General features: G+C 38.0%; 1 protein-coding gene across 2 annotated transcripts; it reads left to right on the forward strand.

Moving 5' to 3' along the window:
• The first annotated feature begins 32 nt into the window (after positions 1 to 32).
• abcd3a (ATP-binding cassette, sub-family D (ALD), member 3a) lies at positions 33 to 23,130 on the forward strand. 2 transcript variants are annotated; one of them, XM_065948708.1, is made up of 23 exons: positions 33 to 196; positions 2,638 to 2,674; positions 2,766 to 2,864; positions 3,187 to 3,275; positions 7,079 to 7,148; positions 11,693 to 11,790; positions 12,407 to 12,530; positions 12,965 to 13,021; positions 13,774 to 13,916; positions 13,993 to 14,062; positions 14,483 to 14,552; positions 15,329 to 15,426; positions 15,977 to 16,068; positions 16,967 to 17,058; positions 17,170 to 17,242; positions 17,323 to 17,386; positions 17,597 to 17,674; positions 17,761 to 17,826; positions 19,134 to 19,223; positions 19,309 to 19,428; positions 19,752 to 19,856; positions 20,094 to 20,150; positions 20,928 to 23,130. In XM_065948708.1, the coding sequence occupies exons 1-23, from the start codon at positions 87 to 89 to the stop codon at positions 21,003 to 21,005; spliced, it is 1,980 nt and encodes a 659-aa protein (XP_065804780.1). In that variant the 5' UTR covers positions 33 to 86; the 3' UTR covers positions 21,006 to 23,130. The 2 variants fall into 2 exon arrangements, with proteins under 2 accessions (XP_065804780.1, XP_020494221.1); XM_020638565.3 differs by lacking the exon at positions 7,079 to 7,148 and adding an exon at positions 10,614 to 10,683 and having other exon boundaries at positions 34 to 196.
• The last annotated feature ends 392 nt before the right edge of the window (positions 23,131 to 23,522 follow it).

The raw sequence follows: 23,522 nt of genomic DNA on the forward strand, positions 1-23,522 counted from the left end.
TAAAAACGAGGAGAAGAAGAAGTTGTTGAGCCTCCGGCCGGGCAAGCTAGACAAACCCGAGCATAGCCCGAAACGGCATAGGAAACATGGCGGCGTTCAGTAGACATTTGACAGCGAAAAACTCTTCAATAGCAGGCGGTATTTTGCTGCTGTTGTACCTACTGAAGCAAAGAAAACGTGCATCCAAACAGGGCGGGTAAGTGATAAGACTAAGGTGTGCTCTGCAGTGCTGTTTGCGCGGCTTTTGAGAGCTGTCAGCATGCTAAGTTACTGCTGCTAGCTAGCTGGTCTGACAGGTGACAGGCTGCAGGGTCAATCCTGAAGTCACTCCGTGGGTTTTTTTTGTTTTGTGTTTTTTTTTTGTTGTTGCAAGAAGCTTAATCACTTACTTACCGAACAAAGTACAAACAGTTAAAGTATTTGTGCTTCTTAACATGTCACCTGAACAACTGGCTTCATGCACACTTATGAACTGTGACTGTCTCTGTGACCCCTTCTTCCCTTCACTTCTTAATCTGACATTGATTTAAAAATGAATCCTCTCTCTGCTGGAAGTGAAGTAAATCCTGACAGTAAATAGAACATGAACTAGCTCAATAACAATAACTACAAGTAGAGAAATATTATTTTGAATAGAGGATCTTCAAAGGATCATCAAAAGAAATGGTAACTATGTGTTTTCCAAAAGATTGCACACACCATTTCTTACATCAAAACTATTACAGCGACTTCATGGATTAATGTGTGTTTGCATGTGTCTTTCACAACTGTGTCAGTGGTAAACCATGATGGTTATCTTCAAAACTTATGAACTGTACGTCGATCATCACCTTATTATAATTAATTATCCAGATGTAATAAACACAGCTGGTTAAAAGGTGTCCCTCTGGAGTTTAAAAAACAAAACAAAACAAGAGATTAGTCTTATTTGCTTAAATGCATTGTCCTTGAAAATCCACTGATTGCATGACTTTGCACTTTAAAAACTTGCTTGGCTGTTTTTACCCTTAAAACTATTTGTTAAACAACTAACAAGCATGGTCCTATAAAAAAATGTAATTCAATGTTTTATTTATACTCTTTATTGTTCATTTAATTCACTCTTCCTCCTGTTGAAGAAATTACTAAGACTTGACTCCTTACAATAAGACTCAGATGGCTTACGTTGATGAAAGTTTATACATCAGATGAACACTCATGAGGAGACATGGATCAACATCACACTTGTGTACTCGTGTAGTGCTCAACCACATCTGCTCGACTCTCCTAAAGGCATCACATATATCCCAAAAGATCTTGTCATTATCAGGGTCATGTCATACTGACCCACCTAAACTACTCTGTGACGTCAAATACACTTTGGAGCTGACAATAAGTCTACCAAACATCTTTGCAGGTATAAGGAAAGACAGCTGACACTCTCTAAGCTGTAGAGAACAGTGAATAACCCGAATGACATCTTTACATTATAATCTAAATAACTACAGAACCTACGCTCTCATCTTTTGCTCTGAGACATCTTCAGTTAATTGAAATAAGGTGTCATCATTGCAGTGGTATGTAGCACATCATATGCATCCTTGGACACATTTATGAGAGCAAAAAGAAATAAAAAAAAAACTGGGACCTGAGGTTAAAATGTTTTTTGGGTGACAACATTTTGATTTGAGTTTACAATAGTCTGAGTGTTGACTCAGCACTTGCAGAGATGCAGTTTGGCATAATTTAGTTATTTTGTAAACATCCAGCCCTCATCTATTTATTTAACTGTATGTTACAATGTTGATAGCAAGTCATGCTATCATAACATTTATGTAAAGTTATATAATAAAAACAGTGGATATAACCAGACTCAAGTGTCTGTTTGGGGCTGTGGCTCGCTGGTAGAATCGGCCGTCTCTCCACTGGAATGTCGGGGGTTTGATCTCCAGCTCCTGCAGCCACAAGTGTGATGTGTCCTTATGTAAGACACTTAAGGCCTTTTGCACACTGAGTCCATTTTTTACAGATGCGTTTTTTGGATCCCAAATTGCTGCATCAACAGAGTGTGAATGTGTATGAATGGGTTAGTTCATTGAAACTTTACATGGCAGCCCTTGCCATCAGTGTGTGAATGTGTAGATAGATAGATAGATAGATAGATAGATAGATAGATAGATACTTTATTGATCCCGAGGGAAATTCAAATGATTGAATTTGTAGGTTTAGGTGATTGAAAGTGTAGGTGTGACCTGTGGTGTTAAAAGCGATTTGAGTCCATTTACCATTTAACTTAATTATGCAAACGAGAAACCTTCTAGAGCTTCATAATATTATTGAAAACTATTATTAAATATTATTCTATTATTTTAATATGATTTATTATAGTATTATATACCTTTACCACCTATACCTTATGTGCACTGATTGGCACTTTTTTGACAGCATACCAGTATCTTGAGTTAACCATGACATTAAATGGAAAACTCCAAAATTACACATTTTCTAATGTTTATTCAAAATGCAAAAGTTGCTACTAATCATATGGCTGTATAAAGGAATAAAGGAAGGGAGGATCTGGTGTATTATCCTCACTGTCTAATGACTTAAATGTAATTAAATGATCCAACTGTTTTCTTCATGATTCTGTCTTTACAGTAGGAAAGGAGGGACAGACATACTGCCTAACTCTGAGGTGGGTAAATCTTTCTTTTTCTTGAACATTAGTCTTTGGTATTTAGCTGCGTTTGCACCACAGCTCATCTCAACCATGTCTCGTCCTTCAGAGAGATGGCAAAAAGGACCGAGCAGCAGTTGACAAGACGTTCTTCCTCCGGATCATCCGGATCGTGCGCCTTATGATACCTCAAGTTTTCTGCATGGAGGTATGACACGAGACTGCTGTTAGGCCGCTGTCGCCTTTACCATGATGTTTATAGTTCCAACAGTCATCCAGATGACCGCAGTTCTTGAGTCAAACAATGTCAATATAGTAAGGACAGACGGGCTTAAACATACTATTCAAAATGCTGTTCACAAAGTAGAGCCCTCTGACCCAGAAACATCAGGTCCATAAGCCAAGGTCACATGCAACATGGCTCTCTAGTTACATTTAGTCTTATCTTATCATGATGATAAAGACTTTACGATCTGCAGTGTTTGACATGCTCTGCTAACTATTCCCTGTTATTTCTGTTTTCACAACAGACCGGCTACCTTATCTTTATTGCTGCCATGTTGGTGGCGAGGACCTACTGTGATGTATGGATGATCCAGAACGGCACCATGATCGAAAGGTCAGAGTCTAGTAGAGTATTTCGTCAAATATAGAGTTTATCATTCATTTCTTTCAAAGTACAGTGTTCCATGTTTAAGGATGTAGCTGCCATGAACACCTCAAAAGGCTTCAATGTCTTCAGTTGAATATATCCAACCTGACCAGCAGGGATATAAATTGGCAAGATTCTAGTCTGAGTATCGGGGTATTGACACATGTTTTTTGTTTTTGAATCAGTACTTGGGATTTCCTAATGAAAACTAAAAGTTTAGTATCAGGTCTTATCAATTTACTGTGTTGGACATCAGAGAAGCGATAGACACTCTCGCTATCGTTAAAATTCTGTTGGTGTGTTATTACTAGGGCTTCATGATTCATCCTTAAAGGATCACAATCTGGATTCACACATGCATGCAATCTTGTTTCTGAATAATGTCAATTCACGCGCTCCTGTTCCGCTTTTTCCCACATGTAGGCAATACTCAGGCACAGGTATAATTATGGCCACCCAACATTTCCGACCCTTTTAATTTAATTCTTTAATCGATTTCTTAAATTACCATGAGCACAAGAGAGACAGAGGGGAAGCTTCTCAGGCCTTGGTTTCAATATGTTTCTGCGCCCGGTGTGATTCAGCTCTCTCTTGGTTTTTCTATGTCTTGGTAACAAGCCTCTCCACACGAGATCCCCCTGTTGTTATAATGGAGACGCAAGAGAACGTTTTTATGCAGAAGTTTTGTTGCGTTGCATGGATCTGCAAAAAATCATAAACTGTGCGCAATATCCGCGAGTAGGCTACAGTTTACAAGTCTGTGCTCTTTGTGAGGTCAGGATGTTTACAATTATTTCCGTGCAGCATATCAATCGGTTATCTGTCCAGACCCTTCTTTTATGAACGTCAAAAGTCTTCCTGTGTGACCATGTGTCACAGAAACGAGTCCCTTCCTGGATTAGGTTTAAATTTCATATTGTTTGCCATTCTTAGAAGTTCAGTAACAAAACAAAGTAATGTCATACTGTCAGGGCTAGAAGTGTGCAGAAAAAGTACCCACTCTCCAGTCCAAATGTATGTAAAAGTTTACTCATGAGTGCATGTATCATTGTCTGAAGTTGTGTTTGATGAACACCTAAAGAAATTTGAACACTGAAAAAGGCACAACAAAAGGCCATAGTTAGTTAGTTCATAGTTATAAGTTTTGCAGAAAAGGCACAAATTAGCGCATACAAAATGTATTAGAATGCAGGACAAAAAAACGTGTGGTGCTTAATAAGATCTGTGGGAGACTCTCAGACGCACATTCCACTTGAAAGTTGAAAAAAACAAAAATCTTGTGAGAGAATAGTGATCTCAGTTCCAAAGGCACAAGTATGCCAGCAGTAGCCTGCATAGTATTGTGGGCTCATATTAGGAGAACTCCCTCTATACAGTCAATGAGCAGCTGAAGTGGCAAAGGTTTAGACAGATGGCGTTTTTCTCTCAAATGCTCATTAAAGCAACAATAATGTAACTTTTCCACCTCAAAATAATAGTTTGTAAAGGTGGATTTAATAGTAGAATGGTGTCTCTCCCATGTCCACAGACCAACCTGTTTGCCTGTTTACTGCATTATGTAACTTTGGCCACAGTCATCTCATGAGAAAATTTGTATGGCTTTATGGCACTAGTTCACACACCAGTCTTCAGTGTTTAAAAAAGGAGCCACCAAGCCGTCCTGAGAACCGTGACAGATCAAGCTAAGAAGATAGAAAGAGAGAGTGACCAAGCCAAAAGCCCGATGTGTGTTTTACAGTGAACAGTGTAGTTGCACGCAGAGACCTTCTCTGCCTGTCAAAGCGCACCAAAACCAAATTCCTTCATGGTTTTGGCTCAGCCAAGAGAAAGCAGTTTATTTGACTATGTTGCTCTGAAAAAATGTTATTCCACAAAAGTGGTTGAACAAAAATGTGTCATTGCTTTGTTACTTACAGACAGCTGTTTCTGATCTGTTTTATTCATCTACATGGTTCATGTACTTTAGCCAAACCCTTATTTCTGATTTATTTCTGATGTTTCAACCACACACTTCACTTACAGATGAGTTAAATGACTTTAAATGTGGCACCACCACAGAATGTCAATTTTGCCAAAAGCAACTTCATGACATTTTTGTTACTGAAGGCGGAAAGTGCCCCGGGAACAATCACATCTTAGATGCCACAAGTAGTAGATCACCGAACTCACAGAGCAGGAAAGTGTGGAAGGTCTCGTTGTGCAAGACAACTTCAGTACTTATTAAAGAGCTGAAAAAACTCACCTTTGGAGCAACATGAGCTTCATACAATGAGTTACCATAGCAGAGCAAGTGCAGGCTTATGTTCAGTTCAGCTGTAGTGGACAGAGATTGGGTGAAAATTAAAGTATAAAGGAGAGGGAAATATTGATACTAGTTACTATTATCAGGGTTTTTTCTGCATTCAAAACTTACCGCTGTGGCAAGAAAAAAATGTCCTTTTAAGAGGCAGAAATTTTGGGGAAAACCACAAAAATCGGGCTTGATAATGGGATAGGTTGAGATGGGATAAGATGTTGGAAGAAGGATACCATAATCAGTTTTGGTAAGAATATAATCGCTGCCTGTGTTATGTTTTGAGACAACGTTTCTTTAAATGAAATGGTCATTCATTTGTGTTTCTGTATTATATTACACAGAAAAAAGGGGAATAATAGTACAGTCACTTTAAAGAGCCCATATTATGCCCTTTTTGGGGTTTGCATATTAATCTATGTACCTACTAAAGTATGTTCACAATACCTAAAGTTCAATAAAAGTGTCTGTTTTCATGTGCTGCCGCTCCGTGCACCTGCTCGCTTCTGACTCTCTCTAAGGCTCTGAAGTGCCCACGTTCGCCAAGTCTGATCTGATTGGTCGGCCTGTCGGCTCTGCCGTAATTGGTCAGTCGCTAAGCCACTCTGGCTCCGAGGGCCGGGGAGCAAAAACATTAGCACCTTAGCACTACTGTGCTACCGCAGGCTACGGCATATCGTGGGCGTGCTACAGAAGTTAACGGGCGTGCAACATGAGCTGCTGGGCTTGCCACAACGAGCCAATGGGCTTAGATCAGTGATCTCACACTGACAATGATGTCGGACTGACACATTTTTATCGAGGGGGGCTAGAACCGAGCGTTACATGCAGCTAATGCTACAGCTAACAGGAGGACGTAGAAGAAGCCGCGTTTCCGCAGACTTTGAATTTTTGCACATAGATGTGCCTAAACATGCAAAGGACACTTGGAAAACACACTAAAGAGCATATAAAACCAGAAAAAGCATGATATGGGACCTTTAAGGCAGAGTGTATTTGTAGACTGCAAGTTCATGTTAGTGGAAATTATTTGGTCAAGACCCTTTATGGTTACACCATGACTTTGCCCCTGTCCTCAAAGAAGGCTCCATGAATACATGGTTAGAAGAGTTTGGTTTAGATTCATATTCTTTGCCAGAAAGTTTTTTGTCCATAGAAAAATAAGAATTCCAGGTTCTTGCATATCTGTGAAGGTTGTTGACCAAAGTCCGTCTGCCAGATACCAATTATGCAATCAGTCAATTATTTGCCAGCATGAATTGGTTTTTGTAGTTTCTAAAAAAAATCATCTTATAATTGTCTTTCTGCTTAAGCATCTTGAAGTTAGTCACACAATTAGACAATTTAAAATTCAATTGCGGCTGACACAGAAATATTGTATTTACAATTTCCTTTTCCTAGACTGAAATGAAAATGAGTACGATGTTAAATTGTGCATTGCTGAGCTGACAGTTTCTTTTTTTTTTATTCCCCACAGCGGTATTATAAGCAGAGACGTCAGTCTATTCAAGAAGCACTTTTATTCCTACATATCAGTCATACCAGTGGTAACTCTTTCACATGGTTTTCCTAGAGGTGTAACATGAAGCTTTATACAACTAACATTGTAGTTTTCATGTCTTGCCATAGTGCTGTGTTGTGCTTTTTCTCATCGCTTACAGTCCGAGTAAGTCACAACACTGACCTTTTGGATTTATCACCTGGTGGAGATACAGATATTGGCTTACATTAGATTGTTAACATTTTCAAGTAGTTCCATTCAATTTAGGTATTTTTTATTAATTAAGCTAAATATTTCTCCAACATAAGTTATGCTAATATAAGCAATTGTTCTGTTTTAGGAATTCACTTTTTGCCTTTCCAAAAAAGAAAAAACAGATCAGTGCTTAATCAACCGTTATTAAATATAGTTTGGTAATAAACGTGTCTTTATATTACATTTCTAGCAGTTAAAAAAAAAAAAGACAACTTTTATTCCTGAAAATTAAGATTCACATTTTCTGTTGGTGTTGAATTCACTTATTGTTGGATTGAGAAATGAGAACCCAAAAACTTAAATCAGTACTTCCAAGTATATAAAAAAAATAACATAAAATGTAGTAAATGAACTTTTACACTTATGGTAGTATAAAAGTGACACTCCCATCATGAATTACTGCCTCTCATATTGAAAAACTAAATAGGAAAGATGTCTTTTTTTAATGTGCTACATTTATGTCAGTCTATACTTATCTTAATGGACAGCTAATGAAAGCTATACCATTAATATTTACATGAGATTTACCTTTTGGTCGGTGGTAGACAGTTGGGGGCAGAGGGTAATTAAGTAAGCACATATTGCATTTCATTACTGCTTTAATGATGGTTAAATGGCTCAAAAGAAATTCCACATGCTCCTTGTACAAAATAAGCTTCGGCAAACAAATTTAGAGGCTTGTGTTGTAGAGGCTCTGTTACTAAATAACAGGCGTACTGGCAACTGAAAGCAAGAAACAAAACAGAGGCAAAGAATGGCACCGTTGTGCAAAGAACTAAGCAGCGAGTGCATGAAGCAGCCACCGGCAAGAAACTATCTGCTTGCGTAATGATGAAAAGCACACACATTCTTAAAGGTTCACTTTGGTTCCACAGTTAAGTGCTGTTTGCACAAATCAACCTGACAGTTTTGGAACAAGGAAATGAAAGGGACTGGCCTTTTCATGATTGGTCTCTTTCATTGTAATCTGTAAATTCAGACTTTATATTAAAAAGTCGTACAACCAACCATTCCTTAAAAGGTGGGATGTTGTGTCAAATAAGTAAAAACAGATTCTGATGATTTCCAGCACATTAAAACCCCATGTTTGATTGAAAATCGTACAAAGACAGCTTATCAAATGTTGAAACTGGGAAATGTTATTGTTTTTGGAAAACTATGATGCAACAGAGCGGTTAACATCACCCTGTTCAAACTTGGTTTGAAACGTGTTGCTGGCATCAAATTCAATATGGGTGGACACATCATTTTCACCAGTTGATATGTTGTCTTTGTGTTATTTTCAATGAAAGGTTGTGGTTCAATGATTTGAAAGTAATTGAAAAAAATAATTGTCCTTGTAATTAATAATTATGTAATGTATATAAATCCGTAGTCATGAATGATTTCCAGTTGGTTGTGTTTCTTGCTCATGGGATAAGATGAAATGTGTCAGCAGGATTTTTCATTCCGACTTTACCCTGAGTTTTTCCTGCTAGCCCCTGCTAGTGAATTTTGTCAAAAAGTCGGGATGAGCGGTTGCGATGACACAACAGGAAATATTCAGGAAAATTCACTGTGAACAAGTGGGAAGGGGTGATGACATTTATATCTTGAGGCTGGAGCACAACCATAGCCTGTATGCGCAAGTCCTCTGCTGTTTCCTTGCAAAAAAAAGAAACTGCTTCCTTGTGTTTCTGTTTGCCAGTATGTTCTTCTCCACTCTTTTGTTGATACTGTAAATATGTCCCACAACACTTAACACTCATACACTTGGATAGAAATGCAAAACTTCATCATAGTCCCATACTCTGTTGATCCCTCTGTTAATCCTGAGTTGTTCTTTTTACATCATGTACTGCTTCACACTGGCCCTTATTTATCAGTCTGGTGTAGAAACCAGCACAGATTTGGGTGTAGAAATCATCGTATGACAGGGTCCCCATAAGACCTACAGTATGATACATGTGTGTCTGGCCTATCACAGCGTACGCATGACCAGGTGTTGATAAGTGTGGCGACTGAAAATTATCGTTTTTTTTAAACTCCCCTGTTCACTGTTCAGCTGTCCTTGTCCTCAGAGTTTATGACATAGTGTTAGGTAATACTGCAAAGAAGATAACCTACTTTGACCTGAGTAACACCGTAACAAAGAGAGAGTGGAAAAGACGAACCTGCATCTCTGTCTGAGACTAATAATGTCGGATAGTAACCCTGGCCATTATTGAGACTTTCAAATAGATTAATGAAATCCTGAAACATCCTGCATCAAATGAATGAAGAGTTTGACCAAACATTGTGTGATGTCTATTTCTCATCTGAACAGCCTACGTACAAAACATCAGAATTGAACACTTGCATATAAGAAGCCCCCAGATTACTTGTAATTTTTATTATGTCACATGTAGCGTGGCCTTATTGCGTCTGCTGTGAGCTTTTACGCATGTGGCACAGCAGCGTATTATTTAGATCTCCGGGTATATTCATAATCTAAAGTGAATGTTTGGTGTTTTTAAATGACCAGCTGTTAAACACACACACACACACACACACACACACACACACACACACACACACACACACACACACACACACACACACACACACACACACACACACACACACACACACACACACACACAGCCCTTTCATACAGTAAAAGTGTTAGGAGTAAAACAGCCATCTTCCTGATACATCCTTAGGAGAAAAAAAAAGCTACAGCTGTGATTGAGCTATTTCAGAAGCTCAAAGTTGAATTCAGTCCACACTAACTTGAAAATGTGCGTACACGAGCTGAGTCCTGGCGCGGGATTTTAGCGTATCTTCCACTCACAACCAGATTGATAAGCGCTAAACTTTGCGTGGAAATGACCGTACATCTATTTTGTATGTGTGGGCCACTGTGAGGTGCATGTGTTAACAAGAAAATCAGGAAGAGTTCAAGGGCAGCCTGCATAAAATGTTCCCCAGAATTTGTTGGAACTACTAAAAAGACAAATAATATCAACAGAATTTTGAAGGCGATTCATTTTACACATGATTTTCAGAGCCAGTTTATTGGTCTCACACTCTAAGTGGGCAGTTTGAAGGTTTTTCTCCCCCACTGTATTTGTAAGGCTGAGCTGGATACATTTTTTCCATATCAGTTAAATAATGTATGATTTACTGATGCATTGTTTCCAGTGAAAAAGTAAATTATTTTTATGAAGCCTCAATATTTGTCCCACTAAATCTCATGAAAATGTTTGCTTATCTTTGTGCATGTTGTGGTTTGCAGTGCAATTATTGGTCGCTCAACAAAAGATTTCAAGACCTTCTTGTTCAGCTTTATCAAATTCATGCCACTTGTAAGTGTGTTCTTTTTCTTAAGTTTTCACTTTTGTTAACCTTTTGTCTTAATTTGAATTATGCCCAAAATTGTTCTTCAATACATAATGTTTGGACTTGTAGCTCTCTGAATAGTTAACAGAGAAGACCTTATGTAAAAAAAAAAAAAAAAACATTTATATGGTTTGATTTGAAATTTTTTGGTGATAGACGAACATTTTCATTTTAATCATTTTATCTACTAAAGTACTAAATAAATGAATAATATGATAATTTGACTAACATATTTTGTGTCATAAGCAGTTTATTAATGTAATGCAAATTTACATTTGTAGCAATTTTGTTTTGAAAAATAATAAGGCTGGCAATATTTTTTGTCATCGTCAACAAACCCTTTTAAAAGACAAAAAACTATGATTGAATCTAGTCCATCTTTGAATACTATTTGAACTTTCTACCTTATCGGTTTGTATTCACTAAGTACATAAACCCTTCAGTTTGTTGATTAAACCCTTTATATTCAAATATGAATTATTTGTATGTTATTTAAATCGTACTTGTAGCTCTTGATATTATTTGTTTGCATTAGTTTTGTGGCAGCAGAATAGGTTATGTGGAAATGAGTCAGAAATGTGTGTTCATTGTTACGACTGAACATGCATCCAACCTATGTTTTTTTTTGCCGTTGTTGTTTTTTAAATGAATATATTTTTTTATAAAATAAATAAACAATCGAGTTATAGCCAGCCTTTGGTTAAATCAATAACTGTTTGTTGGATATGTTCTTTTTTTATTTGTTGACGATGAGAAAAATAAGCATTTGCATTGCTCATGTAGGATCATGCTGAATAGGCTGCTTTTGACATTCCTCCATTCATTATCCATTGCTTATAATGTTTGTTTTCATATATAAATGTATATATACAAAAATAATAGAATAATCCCTGTCATATAGAAAGCCATACTAAATCAAGATGCTTATTCACAGAGATTAATACATTAATGTCATATTTGTCTGGGTCATTCCAGATAGCCTTGGTGAATAACTTCCTGAAGTTGGGTCTGAACGAGCTGAAGCTGAGGTTTCGGGAAAGGCTCACAAAGAGCTTGTACGACCAATACCTGCAGTAAGTACTACAGCAAATGAAAGCTGTCCTCCCAGTGGTTCCTTCTGATTATCTGTTTTCTGTCTGTCATTAAGACATATCTAACCTTTCTAAACGTATCTTTATCTAGTTGGCAAAACATGAGCAGTTTGAGGCTTTTATCTTTTGTATTTTATTGGGCGCATTTTCAGTTATTGTATGACTACATATATAATTCAATTATTAATTAAAAGTTCAGATAAGAATTGGACCAAGCTTCAAGAACATAAATGAAAACGAATAAATATCTCAAACAAAAAATGTTTTTAAGATGGTTTCTATACTGATTAGAGCTCTCAAAGAACAGCTGTCAATGTTGTGCTTTATAATAATAATAATAATGCTTTGCCTCTGTGCAATACCTGTCAGCACCTGTGTGTCCGATCAGACTCAGAGCTGATCGTTTGCACTTACTGATCCTTGCTTGTGTTGTTCTTACTCTCTGATGTATGTCGCTTTGGATAAAAGCGTCTGCTAAGTGAATTGTAGGATTATGTTAATGACTTATTAACCTTTGAACACAACCTAGAAAACCTATGTGTATGTGTTGTTGTCTTTCTTGATGTGTTTTAGTGTTTACCCTGTGTTCTGCCAACAGAGGTTTCACATACTACAAAATGGGAAACCTGGACAATCGGATTGCTAATGCCGACCAGCTACTGACTCAGGATGTGGAGAAATTTTGCAACAGTGTGGTGGACCTTTACTCCAACCTCAGCAAGGTACCAACCTTTGCTTGCTCCCAGATGAGCGATGTTCAGTCTTGTCACAAATGAAGTGAATGAGTATTTGGGGATAATCGAGAGGGGTGCTTTGTCAAATAAATGAACAAGGAGATTCATGAGCACCTTAGAACGAGCTCTATGTGCCAGTCCGATTATATCTGATTTATAACAAAACTATAAAACTTGTTTGAAATTATTTTATTAAAACAATAACAGCCCTGGGGTTCATATGTTAGAATTACCTTTATCCATGTTTTCTTAAATTACTGTTCATCATTCAGCTTTTGAGGTTTGGCACCCCCAAATCTTAAACCAAATTTAATTTCCACAAAAGAACATACAGCCTGTCATGATGCTTTTATGACCCCCAAGAATATGTCATATATCCTTAAATATCATTTCTAAATCTCTCTGCACTCTCTCTCCTGCAGCCTCTTTTGGATATTGGTCTGTACATATTCAAGCTGACAAGTGCTATTGGGGCTCAGGTAAGTTGATTCTCTTCCATATGTTTTCTCCAGTCTTTTGAAAAACATTTGTTATAGGTGGGGGTGTTTCTTTTGTAAATGTTCAATGAGGAAATGGGGAGACAGACTGTGGATTATCTTCAAATTTATTCAGCCAACATCAGACAACAGCAACATAAGACAAATGGCAGCCCCAGCATCATCTTCATCATCATCATCATATTTCATTTTCAGCTCACAACAAACACTTGGATTTCAGAAAAATGTATTTCTTTTTTTTTTGTTGTCCAGCCAGAGGTTGGTGATAAGTCTGTGTAGCCGTTTTCACATATGCACTCCGGATGATATCTAGATCATTTCAGGAGGACTGCTCCGGAGATTCTCCTGACCTAGCCGTTCACATATGACACCTTTAATCAGGAACAAAAGCTGCTCAATCCTTTCGTGAATCAGGCTCTTACTAAACTGAACAAAGTTGTATGGACATGATTTTCCCATGATATATCATTTGCACAATCTACATTGGGAATTGGACCTTAGGAGGGAGCTTTGGAAAGCAACCGGCTAGTTGTTGATATCAATGGTCTCCATCAGTTCTTTTTTATTTAGCCCAAAGCTGTATCATCTAAGTGGAGCATATCATTTCCTGGTGTAAAGTAGGATCTCTTTGTTACTGTGCAAACAGATCTCCCTGTTTATGTCCATTTCACCATGGTATCAACCAAACCGCAGGGACTGACTTTCACTATGTCAACATCTCTATGCCCAATTAGGGCCCAGCTATCATGATGACCTACTTGCTGATCTCGGGTCTGTTCCTGACCAGACTAAGGAGGCCGATAGGCAAGATGACTGTCACAGAGCAACGCTACGAGGGAGAGTACCGCTTCGTCAACTCTCGCCTCATCACCAATAGGTACACACCCGCTAAAACACTATTAACTGTACAGCTGTTATGTTGTAATGTGTATTAATGCTCCTTTTCTCTTCAGTGAAGAGATTGCCTTCTACAATGGGAACACGAGGGAAAAACAGACCATTTACGCCACATTTAAGAAACTGGTGAGTAAGAGTTGAGTTGTCTTTTTGAACTGGCAGGAATGTGTTGGTTGGGCCCACTGTCATAACCTGGCTCAAGGGTTATGACAAATATGAGAAAGGACACCAGTTAACTTCAGATACTGATGATTTATTGTAACAAAGTAAACTAATAACCGGAGAAAAGCAAACATGGACGTGTCCGTCAGTAGTGTGAATGTGGATGTGTGACGTACATGAAGTCTGGGGTGCTGTGAAGAGTAACAGCAATCAGAGGAAAGAGACAGCAGTGTGTTAGACACTGAACCGTATCTTTGAAAGAGTGAAGTGTCTAACCAGATATTAAACTAAGGGCAGATCATTTGACTCATTTGAACAAGTACTTATAACTTTTATTTAACTTCAGATGTAAACATATTTCTCTTGTTTTTTTTTTCTTTTCAGGTGGACCACTTGCACAACTTCATCTTTTTCCGCTTCTCCATGGGATTTGTGGACAGCATTATTGCCAAGTGTAAGTATTTTTTTTATTGTTTTACCATAAATAATAATATTCTGTCCAATCCCTTCTATTCTTCTAGTCCTCTATTCCTTTATTACGCCAGCACTTAGTGGTCTGAAAAAAAATCTTCACAACGGATATTTTACATGACATGAAACATGAATGTGTTCTTGTAATTTTTCAATTATCATATTTTTTAATGTTGTTGTTTTTTTTTCCATGAAATGACAAACGATGGACAAACTAAACAGAATGATTTATATATCTCTAAACACAAGAAAAATAAAAGATGCTCTTCATTCCACAGACATTAATCAGCAACTAGACTGGGTTTGTCATGACATTTATTATTGAAACTCCATTACTTTAAAATAGGGAGCTTTCCTACTTTACAATGACTTTTATGAATAAAAGGTTCAGTACAGACAATGATGCTGAGTCCTGGGGAAAATATTAGCCTTAATTAGGATACCAAGCTGCTAATGGCAAAAGCAAATATAAGAATTAAAATATTATTTGGGGGCTCTGGTAGGCTAGTAGTTAGTACACCCCATGTCCAGAGGCCATAGTCAGACCTGTGGCTCCTTTTCTGCATGTCATTACCCACTCTCCCTCTCCCTGATTTCTGGCTCTATCCACTATCATATCTCTAAATAAAGGCATAAAAAGCCCCAAAATAAACCTTTAAAAATGAAAATCTTTGCTAGCTTATTAGGAATCGTTTGTAACCATATATTTAAAATGAGGCCCACTCCCTCATTGTGTTTCCATATTATTGTCCTTTGCAGACATCGCCACAGTGGTGGGCTACCTGGTGGTCAGCCGTCCATTCCTGAACATTTCACACCCACGACATCTGCACAGCTCACACTCTGAGCTGCTGGAGGTCAGAGCGCTCACACATGCATACATTCACACGCACAGAAATCTTCTAGTCCCCCCTAATTAGGCCAGTTTATACTCAGCCACTTTGACAAATCAGAACTTGATGTATGCTGAGGCAGCTTACTGTGGAAACCTGGAATAGATGTTTGAGGCTATCCTCCTTGATCAGAGTCAAAGTATGTACCCTACCCCCTGTCTATTTTAATGCAGATTTCAAGTTTGTAAACATTAAGGAATGTATCTGTCAGTTTATTTCATATCAAGGTCACAGTTACGCTTAACCAGAGGTGTTTCTGTGGTTAAATAGCAATACAAGAGTTGTCAAGCTTCTTTTTTTGTAAAGTTTAGGCTTTAACCAAAAGGGCAAAGCTGTAGTTGTTTCAACAATAACAAACATCTTATTACAGTGCAGCTAACATAAAATGAAAAAAAAACATGAATGCCTGGTAAAGAAGAATTTCTAAATGAAGTAATTTGCCTTATAATGCTTCAAAGTAATGTTTTGAAGCTCAGAGATTGAACAAACGGGATTTAACCTTTGTGGCTGGTAGGACTACTACCAGAGTGGGAGGATGCTCCTGAGAATGTCCCAAGCCCTCGGCAGGATTGTACTGGCTGGCAGAGAGATGAGCCGTCTCTCAGGGTGAGTGTTAAAGAATAATCACAAAAATGATAAACATTAAAAATGGATTCAATAGGATTCAGACATTACTGGTTGATAGCCACATGGAGTAGAAACATCGAATAAATGCTCCTGCCTATTTGCATTTTTTACTCCTTAACTTCTACTTATATTAACCTCGTACTAACATATAAAGGTTGTTTACCTTCTTAAGGGCCTTTCAGATAGGATACGGTGTGCGCTGAGCTCGCCGCAGAATAGGGCGCAGAGCAAAAGGGGCACACAAGCAAAAAGCAACAGCGCGCGTTGCTAGGTGACAGAAATAGTAGTCGGTGAAAATAGCTCCAGACAGTATCTTCTGCCACAGCACTATGTAGGCCTATGAGTCCACTATTGAGAAAAAAGCCCAACTTCTTTTCTGCTACGGAGAGGGAGACAAGCAAAGAAAAAGAGGGTGTGTGTTCATGAAATCATCAGCGCAAGTCAGGATGTGGGAGAGTTGAGGATCGTCCAGGAGCTGAAGCGCCAAAACGACTGCTTCACGAGCATGACACATATTTCTGCTGCTGTTTTTACGGCCAAAGTGTTGGACAGAGCAGAGGTCGAGTTAACCGAATATTTTCCTTCTTTGACAGATTTTTTTTAAATTATTTAAAAAATAAATTAGAATCACCCGGTGTCCACAACTCCTTTCTAATTCAATTGACATTCAATCTGAATGTTGCGGGGGGGGGGGGATCAGCTGAGCTAGCGGGGGAGCGCAGCACTGTACCTGTCTGACTGCATGTATGTATGTGGAGCTCCCTCTGTGCCGTGCTTCTTCCCTCTTTCAAATGAGACAGGGCCAGGGTCTTTTCTAATCAAATTACATTTTTATCTGACTTCTTTTGACCTGACATGTTTTTTACGTCTCCTCCAGATTCACAGCTCGTATCACTGAACTGATGAAAGTCCTGAAGGAGCTGAATGCTGGCAAATATGAACGCACAATGGTCTCACAGCAAGAGAAAGGTACACAAAATCCTGTCTGAAAACGTTTTCCATATGGATTAGTTCTCTCAGGTAACATGACCTGTGGACAACAGAGCTTTATTGATTTTCGGTTGATTTCATTCACTATAGAATCAGAAACTGCAGAGAAACTCATTCTGGTTCCTGGAAGTGGTCAAATTATCAACAGAGATAACATCATCAAGTAGGTCTCCTTTCCTCTAATAGAACATATGTAAGCGTTGTTTTTCTGTTCCTTTTATCATGTTTTCCTTTACTTCACAGATTTGACCATACTCCACTTGCAACACCTAACGGAGACGTATTGATTAGGGACCTCTCGTTTGAGGTAAACCTCTAATGTAACACTGTCATGGCTTTGCTAGAAAGGCTGACGGTCATTTACATAATTCATGATCAAAACAAATAAAAGAATCAATTAATGTTGATTGAGTTTGGACATAAGCATGAATTTGCACTTACTGGTTAAAGTGAATGAGACACAGGGTTCAGATCTGTCATATATCTCATCATGTCCTTGGTTTTCTGTCTTCTGAAGGTGAGGTCTGGCACCAACGTTCTTGTATGTGGACCCAACGGTTGTGGAAAAAGCTCTCTGTTCAGAGCCCTCGGGGGGGTGAGAGACAATGTCATTGTTGAAAAAGTTATATTTATTCAATCTGCATATCTTTGGTTTATTAATCAATTATACCTTTTTATTAGCTGTGGCCTCTGTTTGGAGGAAGCCTGACAAAACCTGAGAGAGGGAAGCTCTTCTACGTGCCACAGGTAAAAAAAAAATGTTTGATGATGTAACACTTAAACCAAAAACTCTTCCAAACAAATTATCCACAACAAAGGTCCATACATTTCAAGCTGTTCTACTTTTAAGGCGCTTTAAGGCGCAATAGAGCTATATCAGGAAATGTAGTGTTTTCTTTGGCAGAAGCGTAACACACCTCTACATGAGAGAAATGAAACTTAAAACCACACAGATTCACTCAGAAGCTACTGAGATCAAACGCACAGTGACTTTTAAAAACATCCTTTTCTGGTCTTGTGCAAAGAAATGATTAAGTTAATCCCATCAAACAGACTTCTTTAAGGGGAAGAAAAGGGTCTTGTTGTGTGAATGTGTTCATATGGTCAGTCCTGTTTAATAGGCCTACTGTGATATTTCGTTGTCTGTGTGTTTCTTCCTGTTGTTTATATGTTTTCTTCATCTTCATGTCATCATATGTATATACCTGTGTACCAACTCTGCAAAGCTGTGACAACAAATTTCCCCCTGTAGGAGAATAAAGTTTTGTATTGTATATAAAACTGTGACCAGATAAAGAAAAAAAAATAGTGATATAAATCTCAGGCCAAATCGCTCACCTCAATTTAACCATCAGAATGTGGATTTTATTTCAACCTGTCACCCTGCACTGAAGAGCGAATAGTCATAGCCAGACCAGAAGCAAATCATTTCACCTTAACTGTGATCATGCTATTTCATGCTATTTTGTCCCTTTTGGTGCACTGCAGTTAAAACACTGTATCTTCCTCCTGGAGCCTCCGAGATGGATAATGACACTGCTGCGTCTTTGAATGGCTCATTTCCCCTTTAAAAAAGTTAAAAGTAATCACCACCATGTGACATCAAACATTTCAGCTTTTTACCATTCTCTCTCTATTTTTTCTTTATTTACTTTTTGATCTATAAAGCTCCCTTCTCCGTGGTTAAGTTAATGCTGTGATGTTTGAACTTCTAGAAGTTCCTTACTTCCTTGAAAATAAAAGCGAAGTTGTTGTTGTTTGTGCAGTACCTTAGCTTGGGACAGTACAAATACAAGTAAAGGAAAACAAAAACGTTTTGAAATGGAAAATAATAGAATTTCAAACGTTTGATTTAAGAAATGTGATTAATCACAGTTTACTGTTGAAATTCAGCAATTTTATCACAATAAAAATATCTGTTGTTTCACACCCCTCGTAAAAATGTTTATTCAGGCAGAATCTCTCACAATTATGTTCAACTCAAACTAATTCAGAGCTTAATAACTACAAATTTGATTGAAGGAATTAATCCAAGAATCTTGTGTTTTATCTAGAGACCCTACATGACTCTGGGTTCTCTGAGGGACCAGGTCATTTACCCCGACACCTATGAACAACAGAGAAAGAAAGGAATCTCTGATCAGGTGGGACACATGACTCCTCACACTTTTCACTTTCCGAACATTGTGCTTGGTAGTGTTCTTGTTAAATGCCATATCTTGTGTCCAGGTGTTGAAGGATTACCTGGACAATGTTCAGCTGGGTCACATCCTGGAAAGGGAGGGCAGCTGGGACTCAGTCCAGGACTGGATGGATGTCCTCAGTGGAGGAGAGAAGCAGAGGATGGCTGTAAGTATCCACTCACTCTCTAACACAAACTGTATAGGAAACATGATACAACAACCCATTTAAAGAAGAAGGAGGAAAAGACAACCCAACCCTGCATCCTCTAGATTTTCTCAGATTAGCCTGCTTATAGCTGTAGGTGCATATCCCAGGTAATTCTTCCTCCTACACCTCTTTACATGTGGTAGATGAACATGAATTGACTTGTGCTCACAGGCTCATTGTGGTACAGTGAGATGTTACATATCATGTTTGAATTTTCAGGTTAGTAATGATCATGGCATTATCAACTTACGAGTGTGTCTGTGTATGTTTCATGTCTTTAGATGGCCAGATTGTTCTACCACAAGCCCCAGTTTGCCATTCTTGATGAGTGCACCAGTGCAGTGAGCGTTGATGTGGAGGACTTCATCTACAGCCACTGTAGAACGGTACAACCCTACCACACATCCTACACCCCAATACATCTCAGAGAAAACAAGGTTCACTGGTCAGCTAAGAAAAGTATTTCAATGCACATTCAATCACACCATCTTAGCCGGGAAAATGAACTGATTTATGAAGTGCTCTGTTGAAGGCACAATGAATTCTTCCAGTAAGTACTCATTTGAGGGACCATGTTGTCAAAGTAAACTTCTGGTGTAACTTGCTTGTTCTTTGATCTACAGGTCGGCATCACTTTGTTCACAGTGTCTCACAGAAAATCTCTGTGGAAGCACCATGAGGTAAGGACTGACTGAAAATCTTCACATTAACACAAGTCACTTATTTCCATGCAGTTTGTTATTTTTATCACCAATGACGCCTTCACTGAGAAGGTTTTGCTTTTTGTCAAAAATGCAGATTTTTTTTTCTGTTGTTAACATAGCAATACGGGATAAGGGCTAAAAAAGGCTGCAGGTTTAAAAATCCTAGGCTTACTTCAAAATAAAAATCAGTCAGCTTCGTCTCTCAAAAGGCTTGAAACCAAGTATTCTATGCAGGTTGTCAGGGATCATGTCTGAAGTCACAAGGAAGGGATTGAAAACCTTACAGTCATGTTAAAGAAACGAGTTCAACACATGAAAAGTTTTTATAAAATAAAAAAAGAGAGAGACGTTATACCTTTAAATACGTTACATTTGATTAATTGTGGTTGATTATCACAGTCAGTCCAGTAAGTTACTGAAATAGTTGGACATTTAATGACTTATAAACTGTGAGACTGTTGGTCAGCTCTCTGTTTAAGATAGGACAGCGTTCACTCTAGTTGAAGGGGATGATTTACTTTAAGACAGCAGAACAATGTACTTTCTGTTTCTTCTCTGGATGCTGTAAACGTTGGCCGAACCATTATTTAAAATGCATCTATTTACTTAATTTTAGTTTTTTTTATAATGTGATTTAATATTTCACGTTTATACACATGCAGACACACTGAAAAGTTGTCACTTTCTCATGAAGTAAATCTGTCCTTCTGATGTCTTTCTCACTATCTGTTTGTTTTGATGTCTTTCATGAAGTATTATCTCCATATGGACGGGAGAGGGAACTACGAGTTCAAACCCATCACGGATGAAACTGTGGAGTTCGGCTCATAACTCACTACTGACATAAGCAAACACACTTTGCTCTGATGAAACTAGTCCATTAATTCTTTGCACTTAAGTCAGAACTCATAGCTAAAAAAAAAAAACTAGAACATAATGTTTTTAATCATTTGTGAATCTCATTCATGTTTCCTTTTTTTTTTTTTTTTCACTTTGATGTCCATTAATTTGTTGAGTGTTAATTTACAAACCTTCTAATCGACCTTATGTTTAGGTTTTGTTCATAGATTCAAAAGATGTTTGAGCCGAGGAGAAAGTACCCTAAACTGTTTTGATCATCCTTAACATGCATCACTGGCTTACAGCAGCCACAGAGGTTAAACATAATGTGGAATACATGATATCATACCCAAAGTATGCATGCACCATGTTATTTTCCTATATGCTCACTGACACGAGTGATGGCTGCCTGATAGGTTGTAATTTAAGTTACACTTTCTACAGCTGACAGACACTGAGAGCAGCGGAGGCTGGAGATCACAAACAGTTTTACAGTTACAATATTAAGACTTGATTCATGTTAAGGAGTACAATTTGACTTCTTTATAGTCATCCAACAGAAACATGATTGCAGACCGTCTTTTTTCTTGACGACATAAATGTGCCACATCAGAATAATTTTACCAAAACAAGGTTGAAATAATTTAAATCTGTTTTATGATCACTGGCATTAAATAAAAAACTAAAAAGACTAAAATGAGAAACGGCAGTTATCTCCGTATAATGACATTAAAACACAGACCTAAATGTAACAGTAACAGCTGCTCTCTGTCGTCTCACTGGGATACCGCCATGCCTTAATTATTGGTCATGCTTCAGTACACACCCCGGTCTTGGAGGGCTGCCAGAAAGAACAGGGACATATATCAGAAACATTTCTTCACATATACAGGTCGATGAAGCATCATGGGCTGAAGTCTGTAAAAGAAACAGTCAGATAAAGTTCCCAGAATTTAAATGTTGCTTTTGTGGCATCTTATGAATGAATTCTCTGTGCCAGTCTCTGATCTGACCAGGTACTACTCTACAAAGTTATTAACGTAATGATAACTGAACATTTAATCATAATGATTATTCAAAGCTAGACAGCTACGAAAAGAAGATCAGTTTTGTTTTCATTTCCAACAGTTAATTTAGTTTTCTTGATATGAGTTTTTGTCTTTTCTCCACTGAAGTGTTGTGTTGGATCAAAAATGGGGAAGGAAATTAAATTTGCTTCCAGTTGTACATTTAAAGGCAGGGTTGGTAAGTTTTGAAAACTAGCATGATTTTGAAAGGAGCATTCCCTCAGTGCTCCGTCTACACCCCTTCCCCTCTGTGCTCCTTCAAAAGCCACGCCCCCTCACTTACATGCACAAGCGCCACTTCAGCTCATGCTTTGATTGTGGGCTCGTTCATGCATGGGGTAGAGAACAAGCAGGGAGACAGGGAGGCGTCTGATTGGTTCATCAGATTGGTACGTCGTGGCAGACATTGGTCAAAGTTTTTACAGGCTTACAACTTCTACAGATGACAGATTTTCTTTGTTCCTTTTTCAGAGAACATGAGTTATTAATGTCTGTCAGGGCCTAAAGACAATTTCAACCAAAATCTTAAAAAGTGTATCTGGAGAAAATTACCAACCCTGTCTTTAAGCTCCAGTTGGTTGCTTGTGTCTATCCATGTATAAGATCACAGTTAAATCAGCTTCATCGGACTACATTAACCATCTTGTTGATCATGCTGCCTGACATTTGAGGACACGGGACTCATGTTAAACAGCAGTTGAGTTAGTATATATCTGACATTCTTGGTGGTGGAATAGAAAGTTCTTGAGTTATGGATAATTATATTCATACAGAATTTAACATTACCTCTAGGGATTGGATCTCAAGTGAATTGATGCAGTTTGTCTGGTGATCACTGGTACCGTACCTGAACATGCAGACAAGTTCCTCCCCCAGCCACTCTGCTGTTTATGTTACCATCATTATGTTCTGTCTTTCTAATACACTTTAACTTAACTTTAAGAAGGAGAAATTCTCGTCTATTCACACGTTTTTTGTTTTTTTTGTGTATATAAATGATGTAATGATTTCACTCTGCATTTCCAAATATAAACTGAAGGTTTAATTCATTCTTTTTGTGTATCTCTGTGTGTCTTTAAGGGAGGTGGGGGGGGGGGAGTTAGAGCAGGTAACTGAGCAAATGATCAACTGAGGTATTGTTATCAACATGAGGCTTGCATACAGATGCAGGAAAAAAATGTTTAAACTGCTGAAAAACGAGAGGTCCGCACACTGTCAGAAAATATGCCAACTTTCCTGGACCTTTGTGTTATCAACATAACTGTAACTGCTACTTATTACTGTATTATAACTCTAACTTTGATTCAGAAAAGGGAAAAAAACAAAAGTGCAGAGTGAAAAAAGCGAAGGAAACTGGCAAGTTTTAGTAGACAACAACAGATTTGAAAAAAAAAATACACATACAACCTTTAGGCCTACCTCTTGTTATACAGATGGGTCA

The sequence above is a fragment of the Labrus bergylta genome, chromosome 20, assembly GCF_963930695.1.
Source record: "Labrus bergylta chromosome 20, fLabBer1.1, whole genome shotgun sequence".
Lineage (NCBI taxonomy): Eukaryota > Metazoa > Chordata > Actinopteri > Labriformes > Labridae > Labrus > Labrus bergylta.

What these genes read in the sequence shown, in the direction of transcription:
- abcd3a (XM_065948708.1), top strand. Translation starts at nt 87, where the DNA reads ATGGCGGCGTTCAGTAGACATTTGACAGCGAAAAACTCTTCAATAGCA. An exon ending in CTCAAGTTTTCTGCATGGAG is followed by an intron (nt 2,865 to 3,186) that starts GTATGACACGAG and finishes TTTTCACAACAG; the next exon opens with ACCGGCTACCTTATCTTTAT. An exon ending in GGTCTCACAGCAAGAGAAAG is followed by an intron (nt 17,059 to 17,169) that starts GTACACAAAATC and finishes CATTCACTATAG; the next exon opens with AATCAGAAACTGCAGAGAAA.